Source organism: Scardinius erythrophthalmus, assembly GCF_964197995.2.
Source record: "Scardinius erythrophthalmus genome assembly, chromosome: 23".
In the NCBI taxonomy this organism is placed as follows: domain Eukaryota; kingdom Metazoa; phylum Chordata; class Actinopteri; order Cypriniformes; family Leuciscidae; genus Scardinius; species Scardinius erythrophthalmus.
Window position 1 is genome coordinate 23,152,897 of NC_138243.1, and position 15,863 is coordinate 23,168,759.

The 15,863-nt window shown below is 38.7% G+C and overlaps 2 protein-coding genes and 1 long non-coding RNA gene across 4 annotated transcripts in view; 2 read left to right on the plus strand and 1 right to left on the minus strand.

Annotated features, from left to right (window-relative positions):
• The window catches only part of dnajb13 (DnaJ heat shock protein family (Hsp40) member B13), a gene marked incomplete at both ends in the record, with an annotated part of 29,915 nt that extends 19,148 nt beyond the window's left edge, over positions 1-10,767 (plus strand). The window contains 7 exons of the mRNA XM_081353920.1: positions 8,723-8,826; positions 9,307-9,468; positions 9,630-9,787; positions 9,861-9,974; positions 10,066-10,179; positions 10,432-10,508; positions 10,596-10,767. Coding sequence (XP_081210046.1) covers positions 8,723-8,826; positions 9,307-9,468; positions 9,630-9,787; positions 9,861-9,974; positions 10,066-10,179; positions 10,432-10,508; positions 10,596-10,767 — 901 coding nt within the window. The remainder of the gene's footprint in view (positions 1-8,722; positions 8,827-9,306; positions 9,469-9,629; positions 9,788-9,860; positions 9,975-10,065; positions 10,180-10,431; positions 10,509-10,595) is intronic.
• On the plus strand, positions 1,251-5,583 carry LOC308684145. Its single transcript, XR_014029328.1, has 2 exons — positions 1,251-3,429; positions 4,610-5,583. It is a non-coding gene; the product is annotated as an uncharacterized lncRNA (long non-coding RNA).
• A 2,134-nt stretch (positions 10,768-12,901) lies between the features above and the next one.
• On the minus strand, positions 12,902-15,411 carry mrpl48 (mitochondrial ribosomal protein L48). 2 transcript variants are annotated; one of them, XM_081355250.1, is made up of 8 exons: positions 15,228-15,411; positions 14,978-15,030; positions 14,790-14,821; positions 13,947-14,029; positions 13,699-13,865; positions 13,438-13,540; positions 13,230-13,319; positions 12,902-13,080 (listed from the first exon to the last, which is right to left on the minus strand). In XM_081355250.1, the coding sequence occupies exons 1-8, from the start codon at positions 15,246-15,248 to the stop codon at positions 13,003-13,005; spliced, it is 627 nt and encodes a 208-aa protein (XP_081211376.1). In that variant the 5' UTR covers positions 15,249-15,411; the 3' UTR covers positions 12,902-13,002. The 2 variants fall into 2 exon arrangements, with proteins under 2 accessions (XP_081211376.1, XP_081211377.1); XM_081355251.1 differs by having other exon boundaries at positions 14,978-15,015; positions 15,228-15,402.
• Between the last annotated feature and the right edge of the window lie 452 nt (positions 15,412-15,863).

Below are 15,863 nucleotides of genomic sequence, written 5' to 3' on the forward strand. Positions count from 1 at the left end.
TTCATACTAAAGTGTTACTTGGTTAAATAAGTTAAATTATCACATACTGAGATCAGTTTTATCCAGCTGTTTGAACTCAAATTTATATATATATTTTTTTTTTGGAGCCTCCTCAGCTCACAGTCCAGCTCCTTTAATGAACAGTGTAGTTCAAGTCTCCTTTAGTGTGCAGTCTAGTTCAAGACTCCTTTTGTACAGGGCCCTGACTGAGTCTGTTTCCACCTGAAACATAATTCCACCACAAACATGATCATTGCAAGTTTTCTGGAGGCTCATCAAATCACAAAAAGTTCCTTGACTTCCTACAAACACAGGACTGACTGTAATTTATGTCAAGGGTTTTAAATTCTTACCTTGTTCACATTTCTTCTGAAGCCCATTGAGGTAGAGGCCTCAGTTTCTGGGGCAGGTTGTGAAAAATCCTACAATAAAAGAGATGTGTCAGGGCCAGTCCCTTTTTTATGCCACACATTCAAATGTTTGCCAAAAGAAAAAGCCCAGTGCATTCACATCAGCAACTGTCTGAGAACACACAGACAGAGTGTCTTCATCATTTCCTCCACCCTAATAAATAAAAATAGGCCAATGTAAAGCATAACTGTTGTAAAGCAGGTTGTGTTTGGTGTTCTGTCTGCTGCATACTGACCTCTGTGTGGGAGACTGTGTATGTGTGCTGGCTTCAACAGGGACACTGTAGGTGACACAATTCCCTCTACTGCAGAACATACAGTCAGCCATATTTAAAACTTAAAAAAAGCAGTAATGTATTGCACACATACCCAGTGTTACTTGCTTAGAGGAGCCAGCACCAGGGTCAGATTGTACAGCACCTGTAATCCCATCCATAATCGGCCGTCCCTTATTGCTACTCAGAGCCAACTCCTCCACCAGTGTATTCTGGTTTTCTGAATTTAACTCTTTATTTCTGTTTGCTGCAAACAAGTGTTTGTGATAAAATGTTCACAAAAGTAATAAAAGGTTGTGGTAAATACTCACCACTTTGAATTATATTTTTATATTTTGTCTTTATCTGCTGCCAAGAACATTTGGAGTTTGGGTTGCATCTAAAAATCTAAAAATCAATGAATATTAATCTTTCTTAGTACACACATGCATGCAAATTTTTTATATATTATAAAAATAGGATATAGGCTATATTACACATATAGGCTACACATACATACATACATAATTTTACATAAATATAGAACGTATTTGTTTAACTTACACATTAACAATCAGCAATCTTTCTCCAACAGTCTTCTCTTGCTTTGGCAGCAGAGACCGTATTGTTTCGAGCTTGAAATACATATTTAAATTAATCGTAATTCTGAATGATTATCTCTTGCTCCTCCGCAAAAAAAATATATCGCTCTCGCTCTAGCCGTGATTGGTTGTTCAGTGTCTACATCACTCTTTTATGTGCACGCGTGTGGAGTAATCATAGCTTAAGGATCAAAGCCTGAGTTGACAGAGAAAGTTGATGAGCTGCATCATGGTACCAATGAAGCCTGATTGCATCGGTTTGGTTTTGTCAACTCAAAACTAATCCTGTAACCCCGAGTTTGTTCAGCTACCTTCATGGTACAGGCCCCTGGTCTCATCGCTATGCATCGATGAAAGACTTAACAAGCTCAGAGAAAATCAAGAGTCGGATCACAGCACAAACGCAGTAAAACAGCGTTATGAAGAGCTCAACAGAGTAAACTTTAACACACCAAAACTAAGCAATAACAAGCAAGAACAAAGAGCAAAACAAAGAAGCAACGAAACCGCTCTCCCGCACTGGCGTCATTTCCGGATCTTTATACGCGCCCCCCAGTCTCTGATTGGTTCTCGGGCTGTCGGGTGAACTCGATGAGTGACAGGAACACCATCCAATCACTGGTCCTGTGAGAAAGAATAGAGGAAAGAGAGAGAGAAAACAAAACAACCCTTCCCAAACCATACAGTACGTAACACCCGCACCATTAAAACCAAACATGTATACATGTTTGATAGAACCAAAAATAGTAAAGTAGGTACTTCTCATAACCGAGACAGAGCATCAGCCACTACGTTCTCTGTAACTTTCTTGTACCGGATCTCGAGATTGTAGTTCTGAAAAATAAGGGACCACCTCATCAGCCTCTGGTTCTGATTACGCATTCGTGAAATAAAGGTTAACGGATTGTGGTCTGTGTAAACAATCACGGGAGAAATGGATGAACCGACATAAACTTCAAAATGTTGGATTGCCAACAACAAAGCCAAAGCTTCCTTCTCTATCGTTGAATAATTCCGTTGACATCTATTAAACTTCTTAGAGAAGTAACAAACAGGATGATCGATTCCCCCCGTATCCTCCTGTAGAAGTACGGCACCAGCTCCTAAATCACTCGCGTCCACCTCCAATTTGAACGCTAAAGAGAAATTTGGAGCAGTCAGAACAGGTTCACTACACAGCAAGACTTTTATATTGTCAAACGCTGTTTGACATTCTGATGACCACACAAAAGGTTCTGAAGGACTAAGTAACGTGGTTAACGGTGCAGCAACAGAGGAGAAATTGCGACAAAAACACTGATAATAACCAGCCATTCCCAAATATCTACGCAACTCGCGTCGAGTCTTAGGTACTGGGAAATCATTTATAGCTGACATTTTAGCCATCACTGGACGTACCTGACCATACCCCACCTGCTTACCAAGGTAAGTCACCGTAGCCTTACCGATTTCACATTTAGCGAGGTTCAAAGTCAGTGAAGCTTCCTGCAGACGCCTAAATACAGCCTCTAGCGTAGATAAATGCTCCTCCCAGCTTTGTGCATAAATCACTATGTCATCAAGGTAAGCATTACAATTCGGAACATCAGCCAGAACCAAATTAACCAGCCTCTGAAAAGTAGTTTCGGCATTTCGTAGACCAAACGCCATAACCCGGTATTGAAGAAAACAATCTGGTGTTACAAAAGCCGAAATCTCAGACGCTCTAGGAGTCAACGGAACTTGCCAATATCCTTTGAGCAAATCCAACTTACTCACAAATTTGGCTGAACCAACACTGTCGACACAGTCTTCCATCCTAATCCATCCTTCCATCAGTAATACTATAGTAATTCACCAAATTTTTCTGTGCATTTCAGTGCCCATTACTAGGAGGAGAACAATTGCTTTTTTACTTCTGCTTGCAAGACTGCGGAGGAGGGGTAGAAGGAGAAGGAGCCAGTACTGGGTCCATCCACTGAACCAGCGCAGGCCTCAACAAGGAGATTTTTACCATCTTGTGGATGAACTGCGTTTGGACAGTCAACGGGATCACAAGCACTTCAGGATGAGTACAGAGAAAATGGATGAGCTTCTCTCAATCATTGGCCCTCAACTCACCAGACAAAACACCAACTAAAGGTCTGCCATAGAACCAAAGCAGAGACTGGCTGTTGGACTGAGGTGAGCTTTACATTACATACACAATGAACACTGATCACAATAGGTTTGACCTTTTATTTTTAAAATTACAAACATAAAAAATGTAACAAAATAGGAAAATTTACAAACAGAATGTAAAAAAAATTAAGAATAATCTTTAAAACAAATATAGAAATATAACTATAAAAACCACAGCAAAATAACTATTTACAGCATTAGGTGATAAGATTAAAAGTTTGTGTAGGGGGTGCTGCACTATCCCCACTGTGTATCCTGATCAGAGGCCAGCATCTGTGTAATAGCCTGAAAGTACCTGGCCTAGGCAAAGTTGCAGTGAGTGTGTGGAACATAGGGGGAGGGTGTGTATGAAATACACTTGAATGTGCTGCCGGTTCCTGCCTTGAGGCTGTGCTGCTCTCGATGTTTTGCAGCAGGTTCAAAATACCAATTTTGGCCTGCTGCCTCCTGTTTTGGTCAAGTCTATGGAGGAGTGGAACCAGGCTCAAGGCAAAGTGGTAGCTTTCATCAAGCTCAGATTCCGGTCTGGAAAGCGGCTCCTGGAAGATGGACAGAAGCCGTTCTTCCACATCAGATGTCTGTGGTCTGTGGCTATCACAGTAGGGCCTTGAGGCACCCTCTGCCTTGGGCTCCGGGACCTGTGGGGCCTATCTGTAACCCCAGATGCAGTGGGCCCCGATAGTGATGGTCCCTGGCTGTCCTGTGCCACTGATGCACTCGAAGGACCCGGCTCATCAGATCCACACATCGACAGTGGCGTTGAAGATCTTTCTTCTGCCAACACACCACTCAAATTTCTTTTGGAACTACAAAAAAACAAAAACAATTGTTTTAGACCTTCTGAAATATTTATGTCATACACACAACAATTATCTATCACTTTATTTAAAATGTGGATATTGAATTTAAAGATGATATTGTCATCAATACTGTTATATAATTTCATACAGACCTTCTCGGTTGTAGGTGGGGCACAATAAAGGACATGATTTCTTTGTACTTCCATTCCTTTTGTGATCCTCCTGCTGAACCGCTAGCAAACACTTTTTTTCTGTTTTTTACAAAACTGTCCCTCAGTGACCGCCATTTTGCCTTGCAAAGATCAACTGAAAAAAGAAGAGAGACAGAATAAAATAATAATCACACATTTAGCTAATCTTTTTCTTGTTTATTCACTTCACAGATACTTGGCTTCTGGTGACTCATTGATCAGCCTTGCATTTAACTACCGCCTTGGCCACACAACAGTGATGAACTCTGTGCATATGGTGTGTGCTGCCATTGAAAAGGTCATAATGCAGTCATTTTTGCCCCAGCCGACTGCAGACTCATGGAAGGAGGTAGCACAACACTTCTGGGATAAATGGAACTTCCCAAATTGCCTGGGAGCACTTGATGGAAAACACATTGTGATTCAAGCACAAGTTCATGTGCATACAGGTGGGGGACTTTGGAAGAACCTCTGATGGTGGGGTGTATGCAGGTTCAGATTTGGGGAGGGAAATGGAGAACAACACTCTACACGTTCCTCCTAGTACCTCTCTGCCTGGTGCTGCTCACCGTGGGGATGTCCCACATGTCATGGTGGGTGACGCAGCATTCCCTCTGAAGCCATACCTAATGAGACCCTACCCAGGACAGAACCTCATCCACAGGAAAAGGATTTTCAACTAGACTCTCGAGAGCAAGGATGGTAGTTGAAAATGCCTTCGGCATTTTGGCGCCACGTTGGAGATTTTTTTCATCACAGGATTAACCTGCACCCCAAAAATGTGGACACACTTGTGGTGGCAGTATGCATCCTGCTCAATTTCCTCCTTGCCCCAAGTGAAAATGTACGGCTGCTGGAAGAGGCAGCGGAACTGGGGAGACATGGCGCCAGTGAGAAACATGGGAAACAGGGCATCAAGAGAAGCCTGTGCTGTTAGGGAGAGCTTTGCCACTTTCTTCACCTCCCCCGAGGGCAGTGTGTCCTGGCAGGACAGAATGGTGTGAAAAATGGTGTTGTCATTACTGTTTACTGAAACCCTGTATATTTATATTGTGTGTATGTGTTTAGTGTTTTTTTTCTTTTCTGGTGTGTAGTATTGTATTATTATAATGTTAAGTTCTGTGACTTGTGAGTGATTTATATTGAAAATAAAGTTTGAATAATCATTGGTTTGGCCACTCCTTGCCAGCCCCCTCATTTGGCAGTGTGAATCATCCACCCACCATAGACTTAACTTAAACAGTACACAGCAAAGATTTAACTGTTACATATACATATACATATACTATACATATATATATCTTATAGAAAAAATATATATAACTCAACTTAACTTAACTCAAATTTAACTTACTTCATTACATAACCTAATACATGTTAATAAAGTTCTTCATGCAAATCAAACAACCCTGCAATGGCTTCTTAATTCAAAGTTTTCATGGGTTTTCAACATGTATAGCTAGAGAATTCCTCCTTACAAGTACATGAATAAACTATTTGCTTTCTATCTGCATTTCTTGGACAAAATTAGTGACTTACCATCCACACCAGTGGCGTGCACAGACCTCCTCCAGGGCAGGGGCGGAAGGACCAAAAAGGGCACTTTTTTTAAAAACATTAAAAACTGTATTTAAAGCAGTACCCGTCAGTCTGTTGTGTTTTTATATATTTTAAAGGTCCTGTTCATCGTGATCCCATTTTTCTAACTTTAGTTAGTGTGTAATGTTGCTGTTAGAGCATAACTAATACCTGTAAAATTATAAAGCTCAAAGTTCAATGCCAAGTGAGATATTTTATTTAACAGAAGTCCCCTTTCAAAGCCTACAGCGAACGGCTGGTTTGGACTACATCCCTCTACTTCCTGCTTTAATGACGTCACTCAGGGGCGGTTCTAGAGGCGGGGCCACAGGGGCCCTGGCCCCTGCTGAAATCTGATTGGCCCCTGATTGGCCCCCGTTTTAGGGGTGGGGGAAAAAATCGATTCTTAGATGCATCGCGATGCAGACATGGACGATTCTGAATCGATTCACAAATGTCAAAAATCGATTTTCTAAAAAAAAAATATATATATATTTTTTTTTTCCTAATAACTTAATATTGACGGAACCGAAAAGGCGGAACTCTAAAGCGGACGTGCAGTGCGCGGACAGTCTGTGGCGCGCACATAACAGTGTCGCGCACATAACAGACCGTAACAGACGCATGATGGCTGAGTGCCAAATTCGAACGGCACCCTCTTCGTTAAAAGCTAACGTATGGAAAATTGGCAGTTTCTGTATTGTTTAGTTTTCACATCAACATGCTGTAAACCGATCTGTTATACGTACGTTATACTGCCCTGCAATATGTGCAATGCCAGTCACAAAAAGTTACATTTTGACTGTGCTCTCTGCAGATGTTCATTCACTTTTTTTGCATAAGCTGTTTTTGATTGTGGTATACTGCAAACATTTCAAGTCATAACTCTTTATTATTTAGTTGTAAATAAGAGCGGCTTTGTATGTTACTAATTATTCAGAATATGCGTAAGTCCACAAGCATTATATGAGAGCTGCTGGTACATCATTCTATATTTTTGAACGAAAACTGTTTGTGATTTTGCTACAGCAAAAAAATAAAAATTTGTCTGAAGGATTGCTTATTGGAAATAACAAGAGGATGTTGGTTAGAAGTCTATTATTAAATGCTAGAGATTCAGAATATGCTAAAGTTTGTAGGCATTTACTACAAGTTTGCTGCTACAGGTAGACATTTATTTTCCTGTTGGTTCTTTGCAATGTTGGGACAAATGCTGGCAAATGTAACCTTACAGTTGACATTTTTGTCTTGACCTGTCTTTTAAAAGTTGATGTGAATGCACTGGAGTATGAGGTGTAAGGGGTTAACAGTTTAGGACCCAAGGACCAGATGTTTGAAAGAAGACCCGGAGTCAGAATTATAAAAAATTGAAGAAAAGCTTTACTGAAGATAGTTTGCAGTTTCATCAGCAGAAGTCAGCTTCAAGACTCACACAGGAGTTCGTAGGCCTTCTCGCTTACACAAAGATCAAAGAGGTCTAAGCTACGTCATTGCTTACAGGCTGAATGATTCTCATTGGCTAAGAAATAGATAAACATAGTAATTTTCCACACATATACAGATAGACTGAAGCATATCTCATAGATTATGCAGCTGACACTCGGACCCTGAAGTTAGGCACGCCGTGACCTTCCAGTTCTCAGATTTGGGTTGCTGGGTAACAGCATGTCTCGAACAACAACTCAGTCAATCTCCTACAATGCTAGTGGTTCCTTAACCTGTAAGCAAGAAGACTAACACACACACACACCGACACACACCAAATCCAAGGTTGGATTTGGCCAGGCTCTAACTATAGACAGGAATCTCATCTCAAAACATCAAGATAACAAGTCCTTTCTCTCAGGATAGGACACTTTAGTCTAAATGGAAAGTATAGGCTTTAAATGACAAATGGTCCCTTAAACTATAAACTTCAATGACCCCTATATGTTTTAACACGTTAAAGACCTTTCTCAAGCACAAAACAAGTCCTATTTCATTTCTGTAAGATGGGATAAATAGGCAAACATTGTTACTGCATTCAGATAACAAATACTGACATTAAAGAATACATGCAAATAACATTTCAGTAATCACACTGGTAACTTCTATAACAAAGTAAAATCTCCAGAGAAGTCATCCAACTCATTAGATCTTGACTTTAGAACAAAAAAAAATATTGATTAATACCTTAACTATAATCACTCATTACATATACATTGAAGCAGCAGTGGATTCCAATCCACCCCCTTCAGAGGAGAGTTGAAATTCATCCTCAGTGTGACTGCTGTAATGTTGTTGACATTATCAGAATATTTTTAATCTCTGCGATTAAATAATTCAGCAGCTGAAAGACGGCATTACCCAGAATTCCGTTCTCTGCTTCCATAACAACCTCATTTGACAACAGTAAACTAATGTTCATTCCTACTGACTAAATCCCGGTTTGCATTTGTGCCCTGATACGTTTTAAGTGTAAATATTAGAAACATACATAAGGAAAGTTAGATAAACAGTTGGGCGATGGGCAGAGACTATTACGCTATTTTGGAAATAAACCGAAACGCCACTGATGCTGACATAAAGAAGGCGTAAGTTACGTTTTGTTTAATTTCTAAGTAGATTTGTAAATATAATGTTATATAAATTCAATTAAAAGCTAATAAACTAGTCAACAATGTGGTTTACGTTCATTTTGAGGAATCATTTGCTAGCAGCAGATTGTTCTTATTCCGGTATAATCAGGTATCGGCGGCTCGCGCTGAAGCATCATCCGCGCAGCAGTAGCCACGCGCGCGACGCCGAGCTCTTCACATTGCTCGCGGAGGCGTTTGACGTGCTGAGCGACCGTGAGTTCACTAGACAAACTCATATACATCCACAAACAACACCTTGCAACAGCACTTGAATATTCGACATAACGTTATTAAACGTTTTTTTATATTACATTACAACTATTTTGCGACGTGTCTCCCAGCTGTATTTTAAAGTTTTGGTTCCCATAAAGTTCTGGCAGGCTAGTATATATTTATAAGAATACAACCAAAAAAAAACATTTAGAGTCATGTATCACATAAAAACTTAAATGTTTGTTTGTTATTTAAAAAAAGAAAAAAAGAACGTTAATACAACGGTAAGATTTGGCTCCCAAACATAACCAAAATGGAACCATCCACTAACGTGTGGGGCATGTTCTGCTTTTGCTGGGATGTACACCTACTATGCTACTGCCACTGTATTGTGAAAGGAAAACAGCACATAGTACACAGTTCAGGCCTCAATTTGTTGTTTCCTGGTAAGTTGGTGATGGCTTTTCTCATGCAATGCAGCTCGTAAAAAGGCCACTTATGATAAGTTTGGAGAGGAGGGTTTAAAAGGAGGAATCCCATCTGAGCTGGGAGCAAATGGCGCCTGGTCATCAGGATATGTCTACCATGGAAATGCAGATGAAACATTCCGACAGTTTTTCGGAGGAGATAATCCTTTTGCAGGTAATTTTTATAGTATGATTTTATTTTATTTTATTTATTTTTTTGTATGATTTTAATTGACATTTTAAAAGACAAGCTGGTTCAATCAGTGTTCATAATGCCATGGTGTTTTGAAGAACCCAAGCTCTGATTAGTAATATCTGCTAACTCATTCTCCATAGATTTCTTCACTGGTAATGGCAGTGAGGTCAACACAGCTTTTCAGAGCTTGCGTGGGCAAAAAGAAAAGTTACAGGATCCACCAATAGAGAGAGACCTTCATCTTGCATTGGAAGACCTTTATTATGGATGCACTAAAAAAATTAAGATATCCCGTAGGGTAAGTTCTGCAGACAAGGGTAAAGATAAAATCATATGGACTCATGAGAAATTAATTTCATAAATTGATACAGGTCATGAATGAGGATGGACACACATCCAGCATAAGAGACAAAATTTTAACCTTCACTGTAAAAGCAGGATGGAACGAAGGGACACAGATCACGTTTCCAAAAGAGGGAGACCAGGCATGACAGAACACTTTTTTATCACAATTTTGTTTTGTCGTGGTTGTAAATAGATCTTGGTGATAACAGAATTTAATCTTTTTCTCCACAGGGACCAAACAACATCCCAGCAGATATTGTGTTCATCATACGCCAAAAGCATCACCCACGCTTTGTCCGCCAAAATGATGATTTGTTCTACACAGCAAATATTTCTCTTGAGAAGGTGAGAAACATTTGTTTTAGCATATTTCAGCAGATTTAAATATACATGTTTTCACACTATAATAGATCATGACCAGAGAGGCGTTCCATCTTTTCCATCTAGTTTTCATGCTGAATATGTGATGGGGTCTCAATTGGACCAACATGTTAAAAATGAATAGTTTCACTCTAAATGTAAAATTTGTAAATTGAATTGTCAGTTTAAGTTTCATAAATCTAACTTTATGTCTTTGAATATATGGTAACTCTACAGGCTTTGACTGGTTTGTCAGTAGAAGTTGAGACACTAGATGGCAGGCTTCTCAACATCCCCATTAATGACATTGTGCAGTGAGTAAAACATTTATCTTTTTTAACAAGCACATTTATATGTTACTCAGCAGAACAAAGTTCATATTTAATTTCTTTGCACTACAGCCCTCAGTACACCAACGTTGTGACCGGGGAGGGAATGCCACTAGCCAACAACCCATCCAAGAGAGGCGACCTGATCATTCGCTTCGTTACACACTTTCCAGAGAAGCTCTCGGCTGAAGAGAAACAGCTTCTAAAACGAGCCCTTTCATCAAAACTAATCCAGACTTCTTAATCTCCTCAGACGCAAAACGATGCTGCGGGTAAAATCGCTTATAATTCATGGACATTCCACTGCTATTTTGTAGAAATTAGGAGAGTAGCTTTTTTAGTAGCCAAAATGTCCTTTCTTAATCTTTTCTCACTTAACAGGATGTTCGCTGTCTAGGTAACGTAGGGGAACTCCCACTGCAGTGTCAACGCCCCAAGTTCAGTGCAAATTAAGAAAGATCACGGCTTTAGTCAACATGTAGGCCTTTTTTTAAAATAAACTAATATGTAAATTGTGTAAAAATTTACCAAAAGGACCAAATTCTTAATAAATAAAAGTTGTTGTTTTTTTTATATTATTTCTTCTTGCTTGACTTTATTTATATACGTGACCTTGAAGTAATCCAAAAGTAATCAGTTACATTACATTCATATTATAGTACTTGGATTACATTACTGAATACTATTTTTATGAAGTAATTTGTAACTGTAACAGAATATATTTTTAAAGTAACCCTCCCAGGCCTGAACATACCTCCGACGAAGTGGTCGCTGCAGACACGGGCATTGGGGACTTTAAGCAACAGCTGCGAACGGCTACGGCGACCGGAAGTATGCCGTCACACCGCCGTAGCCAAGAACGTAAAAATCACTAAGCAAACATGAACAGGACGGCGCAACGCGGCACTAATTCATTTATTGAGATACAAAAAATGTCATTTAAAAAGCAAGAGAAGGATTTTTTTGGCATTAAATGACAATCTTTTGTCAGAAGAGTAGTTTTTACTATTGTATGATGTAAATAAGTCTAAAAACCTAGATTTACCGTGTAAGCAATACTTGCCTTTTAACATTGAGTACATGGAAGACGAATGCTTAAATGAATTTCGTGTTTTAAAAAATCGTTAAAATTAGCTTAAGTTTAAAGGAGAACTCCGGTCAATTTTAACATTGAGCTCATTTTTTTGTACATTTGGAGTGCTGTCAATACAGAGAACAATGACAAAAATCGGTGTTGCCTACACCGTGTTATTCTATTTTTAAAATTTGCACCCTGTTGACTTCAATGGGGCAATGTTTAAACCTGCTTTTAGCCTCTTAACATCCTTGATGTGTCATTACAAGTGCACAGAAAATGTGAGTGATTCCTTCTGAGTGATCACGGGTGAATCTGACTGCAGTAGATGTGAAAGATATGTATAAAAATGATGTTATTTAAGCCAGCGCAAATACCTGTTTACATCCTGTTTTTCGGTTGAAGTCCAAAGTAGTCGATTGCCGAGTTCACGCGCGTGATCATTGGTAACGAAACCTATGCGCGTGAACTCGGCAATCGACTACTTTGGACTTCAACCGAAAAACAGGATGTAAACACAGGTATTTGCGCTGGCTTAAATAACATCATTTTTATACATATCTTTCACATCTACTGCAGTCAGATTCACTCGTGTTCACTCAGAAGGAATCACTCACATTTTCTGTGCACTTGTAATGACACATCAAGGATGTTAAGAGGCTAAAAGCAGGTTTAAATATTGCCCCATTGAAGTCAACAGGGTGCAAATTTTAAAAATAGAATAACTCGGTGTAGGCAACACCGATTTTTGTCGTTGTTCTCTGTATTGACAGCACTCCAAATGTACAAAAAAATGAGCTCAGTGTTAAAATTGACCGGAGTTCTCCTTTAAAACGCACCAAAGGTCTCGCCCCCTCGAAACACAGCCTGTCCAGATGGATAGTGGACGCTATTGCGGCAGCTTATACGTCTAAAAACCTGCAGTGCCCTTTGGGCATCAGGGCTCATTCCACCAGAGGCATGGCATGGGATTTCCATTCATGACATTTGTACGGCGGCAGACTGGGCCTCCCCCTCTACATTTTTAGGTTTTACAACCTGGAAGTTCCCGCCCTGCAGGCTAAACTTCTATCAGTCTAACGGAATTCATTTGCATAAAGATGGGCATCGGTCAGCTTTTAGACGCGCAGCATTTTTTCAAATGAAGCGCCTCCTTCCCGGAATGCTTTACGGGCGCGTCAAAGTCGCTTGACGTTAGTCTTGTGTGTCCCCTGCCCAGATTCATCGTGCGCGGGCCACTTTACTCGATTTAGCTCTCCTGGTTGAGCTGCACTATAAAGGGTTGTACTTAAAACAAAACAAGCCGTTTTGTGATCATTTATTCATCACAGCACACACCAGGTAGAAAATGTCTGTCATGGAAAAACACACTATATCATTTGAAAAACATTTTTAAATAATACATTAATTATTAATTTTTGCAATAAGCCCCTCAAGCTCAGGTCTTGTTTTGAACCGGGCTTGATAATCTGCTTCGTTGTGCTGAAACAAAGAAGAAAAAACACACACACAGACACAACAACACAAATGAAGCCCATAACAGTTGATAATAATAGTTTCATAAATGCAGCCAGACATATTAATATAAGAGCAGTATCAATGTCAATGATTATGAAGTGTAATTTTCTAACCTGCTTTACACAGAGTTGCACTCCCTCAGGCTGATTCTTCAGAAGAACTTCCGCAAGAATGGGAAAAAGTGTTGCCTTCATTTCACTGATCTAAATGCACATCACCAATAAATCAGTTATAGGCTACAGGACACCTATCATGATTACATGCGATCATAAAAGTAGATCATTTATTCATACAACCAACCACATGTTGCATTCACTCTACCTGAACAACACGCTCATGGGTTTTCAGGACTCCATCTACATACATCTTTGTGCCTTGCTCCTGCATCACCATGACCTCTGTGCTTTTCGTAGGCAGGGCAAAGCTTTAAAACACAAATAAGAGAGAATTATTTTCACTGTTACCTTACAATAATTCACAAAATGATAAATGATGTATTGTTAATCATGACACATTTTATATTAAAAACAACATGATTTTGAGAACAGTATAATATATAATAAATATTTCTCTCTTTCCCACCATTCATCGACTTTGATGTCCAAGTGACTGCAGAGATTGTGGATGTACTGGGAATAATGTTCCACTAGAGTCATGTCATAACCGGAAACACACACATTAAGCACGCCAAACTCCGTGGCTGTCGCTGCTTTGATCTGCTTTGCCTGAATTTTGTCCTTCTTCTTTGGCTGAATGAAAATAATTTAGCATATTCTATTAACTGGCAGTGAAAACTTTTTATACTGATGATGTACAAAACTAGGTCTTACCGATGCTTTTGGAAGAAGATGTCTGTATCTTCCGATACCATGTGTGGGCATTGATCTATACTGTCTGTTAGTCAGCAAAACACCTGGTTAGACAAAAAAAAACAAAAAACATTTGATTACTATCAGTTAACAATTATATTTGAACACTGGTGTGTAATAAAAAAAAGAATGCTTATGATTATTTGGTCTATGATTACTCTTTTCAAAATTATTTTCCATTTATCAATCAATTTATGAATCTAAATGATCCATTATATATTTTCATGTCATATACTCATATTCATCTATTCTATTCAGAAATTGAGTTAAACTCCGCTCTGAAAATGTACGTCTAAATTTTGTTGAGACATGCTATTTTATCCCCTTCCGTCTGCAAAGTCTGAAATCCTGTCTCATATCAAATGTAGCATGAGTTTGTTTTCTTACTTTGGAAATAAAGTACAGCAAGTATTATCATAAGGACTAGTCATGATGAAAATGCTTATTTTGCTCTTTTAGCTTTTAGAGTGTTAAAACCACATTGTTTAGTTAGTTACTCTTGCAGAATGTAATACCATGAGGCCAGAGCTGATTCTTGAGCTGAAAAAGGATATTTTTGACATGATTAACGTGTACCCTTTCTTTATCTGATCTGAACATATATAAAATCTCAGACTGGTTTATTGTTATTTTGTCTTTACTACTAAAAGCTGATTATTACTTACAAATTTATTTAACCATTCATTGTTTTAATTATTCATTTTATTCTTTACTTATTAATAAAATCGTTTTTATCCATGACTGCATCAAACACACCTGCATAAATGAAAATTAAACAGAGAACAACAGATGTATTGCTCTTACCCAAAGGCATCTGTGTAGTTAACAGTTGACTTCTGTGACATTAAGAGAAAAGTCAATGATCAGTTTTAATAATATACCACTAATATATATATATATATATATATATATATATATATATATATATATATATATATATATATATATATATATATATATATATAAAATATAAATGTGTGTGTGTCACTTACTGGACCGATGATGCTGCACACACCAGCGCCCGTGTGTTCTGAAGAAGAAAAACCTTATGCAAAAGAATGACACAAACTAATGACACAAACCAAAAGCGTAAAAAAGAGTATGTTTGGAAAATACTGAAATCATTTATGTAAATGTACAGAACTCAGTTCTGCTCTTCCTCTACGACCTTGGCATGTCAACAACATACATGCATTCCTGCAACAAACTGACAATTAAGATGTCATTCTCTAAATACTTCACCTTATTCAGGAAATTGATCATTGTTTCAAGGTGATATGTTAATCCAGTAAAAACGTTTTAAAACAAGCAGTCAAACGCGTAAAATATCAATCAGGTAAGCGCATGTACTGCGCCAGATCTTCTTCACGGATTCCAGCAGGATGACTTTACGCTTGTTCGGCACATTGCTGCCCCCCGCTGGAGCAAAAGCGTCACACGTGGGACTAGTTTTCAGATTGATGCTGGTTTTGTCACATACTGTTAAAAGGTTCAAATCAGCATGATTTATTTAGTTTAGCATTCAGAAGTTATCATTAGGCTTAGAAAATATTATAAAATAATAATTTGAAAATAATAAATATTAAATATATCACTTTGAAAGACAGCATTCACAGAACTGTTCTAATACCAAGGTTCTACGACTAGCTATTGAAATAATCATAAATAACCACTGGCACAGAAAGTAAGCATTACTGGAATATACCCCCATTTAAATATCATTGTATAAAGTATTAGAAGAGTCTCCCTGTTCACAGTTCAAGGGTTAACGGAATGCGATGATGCAGGGGGAATGTGACGTGGCGCCGGTGGCGCTTGCAGAGCTCAATCTAACTTGTTTGGAGTCCCGCCTTGTTTCTACAGACAACATTCCGGATA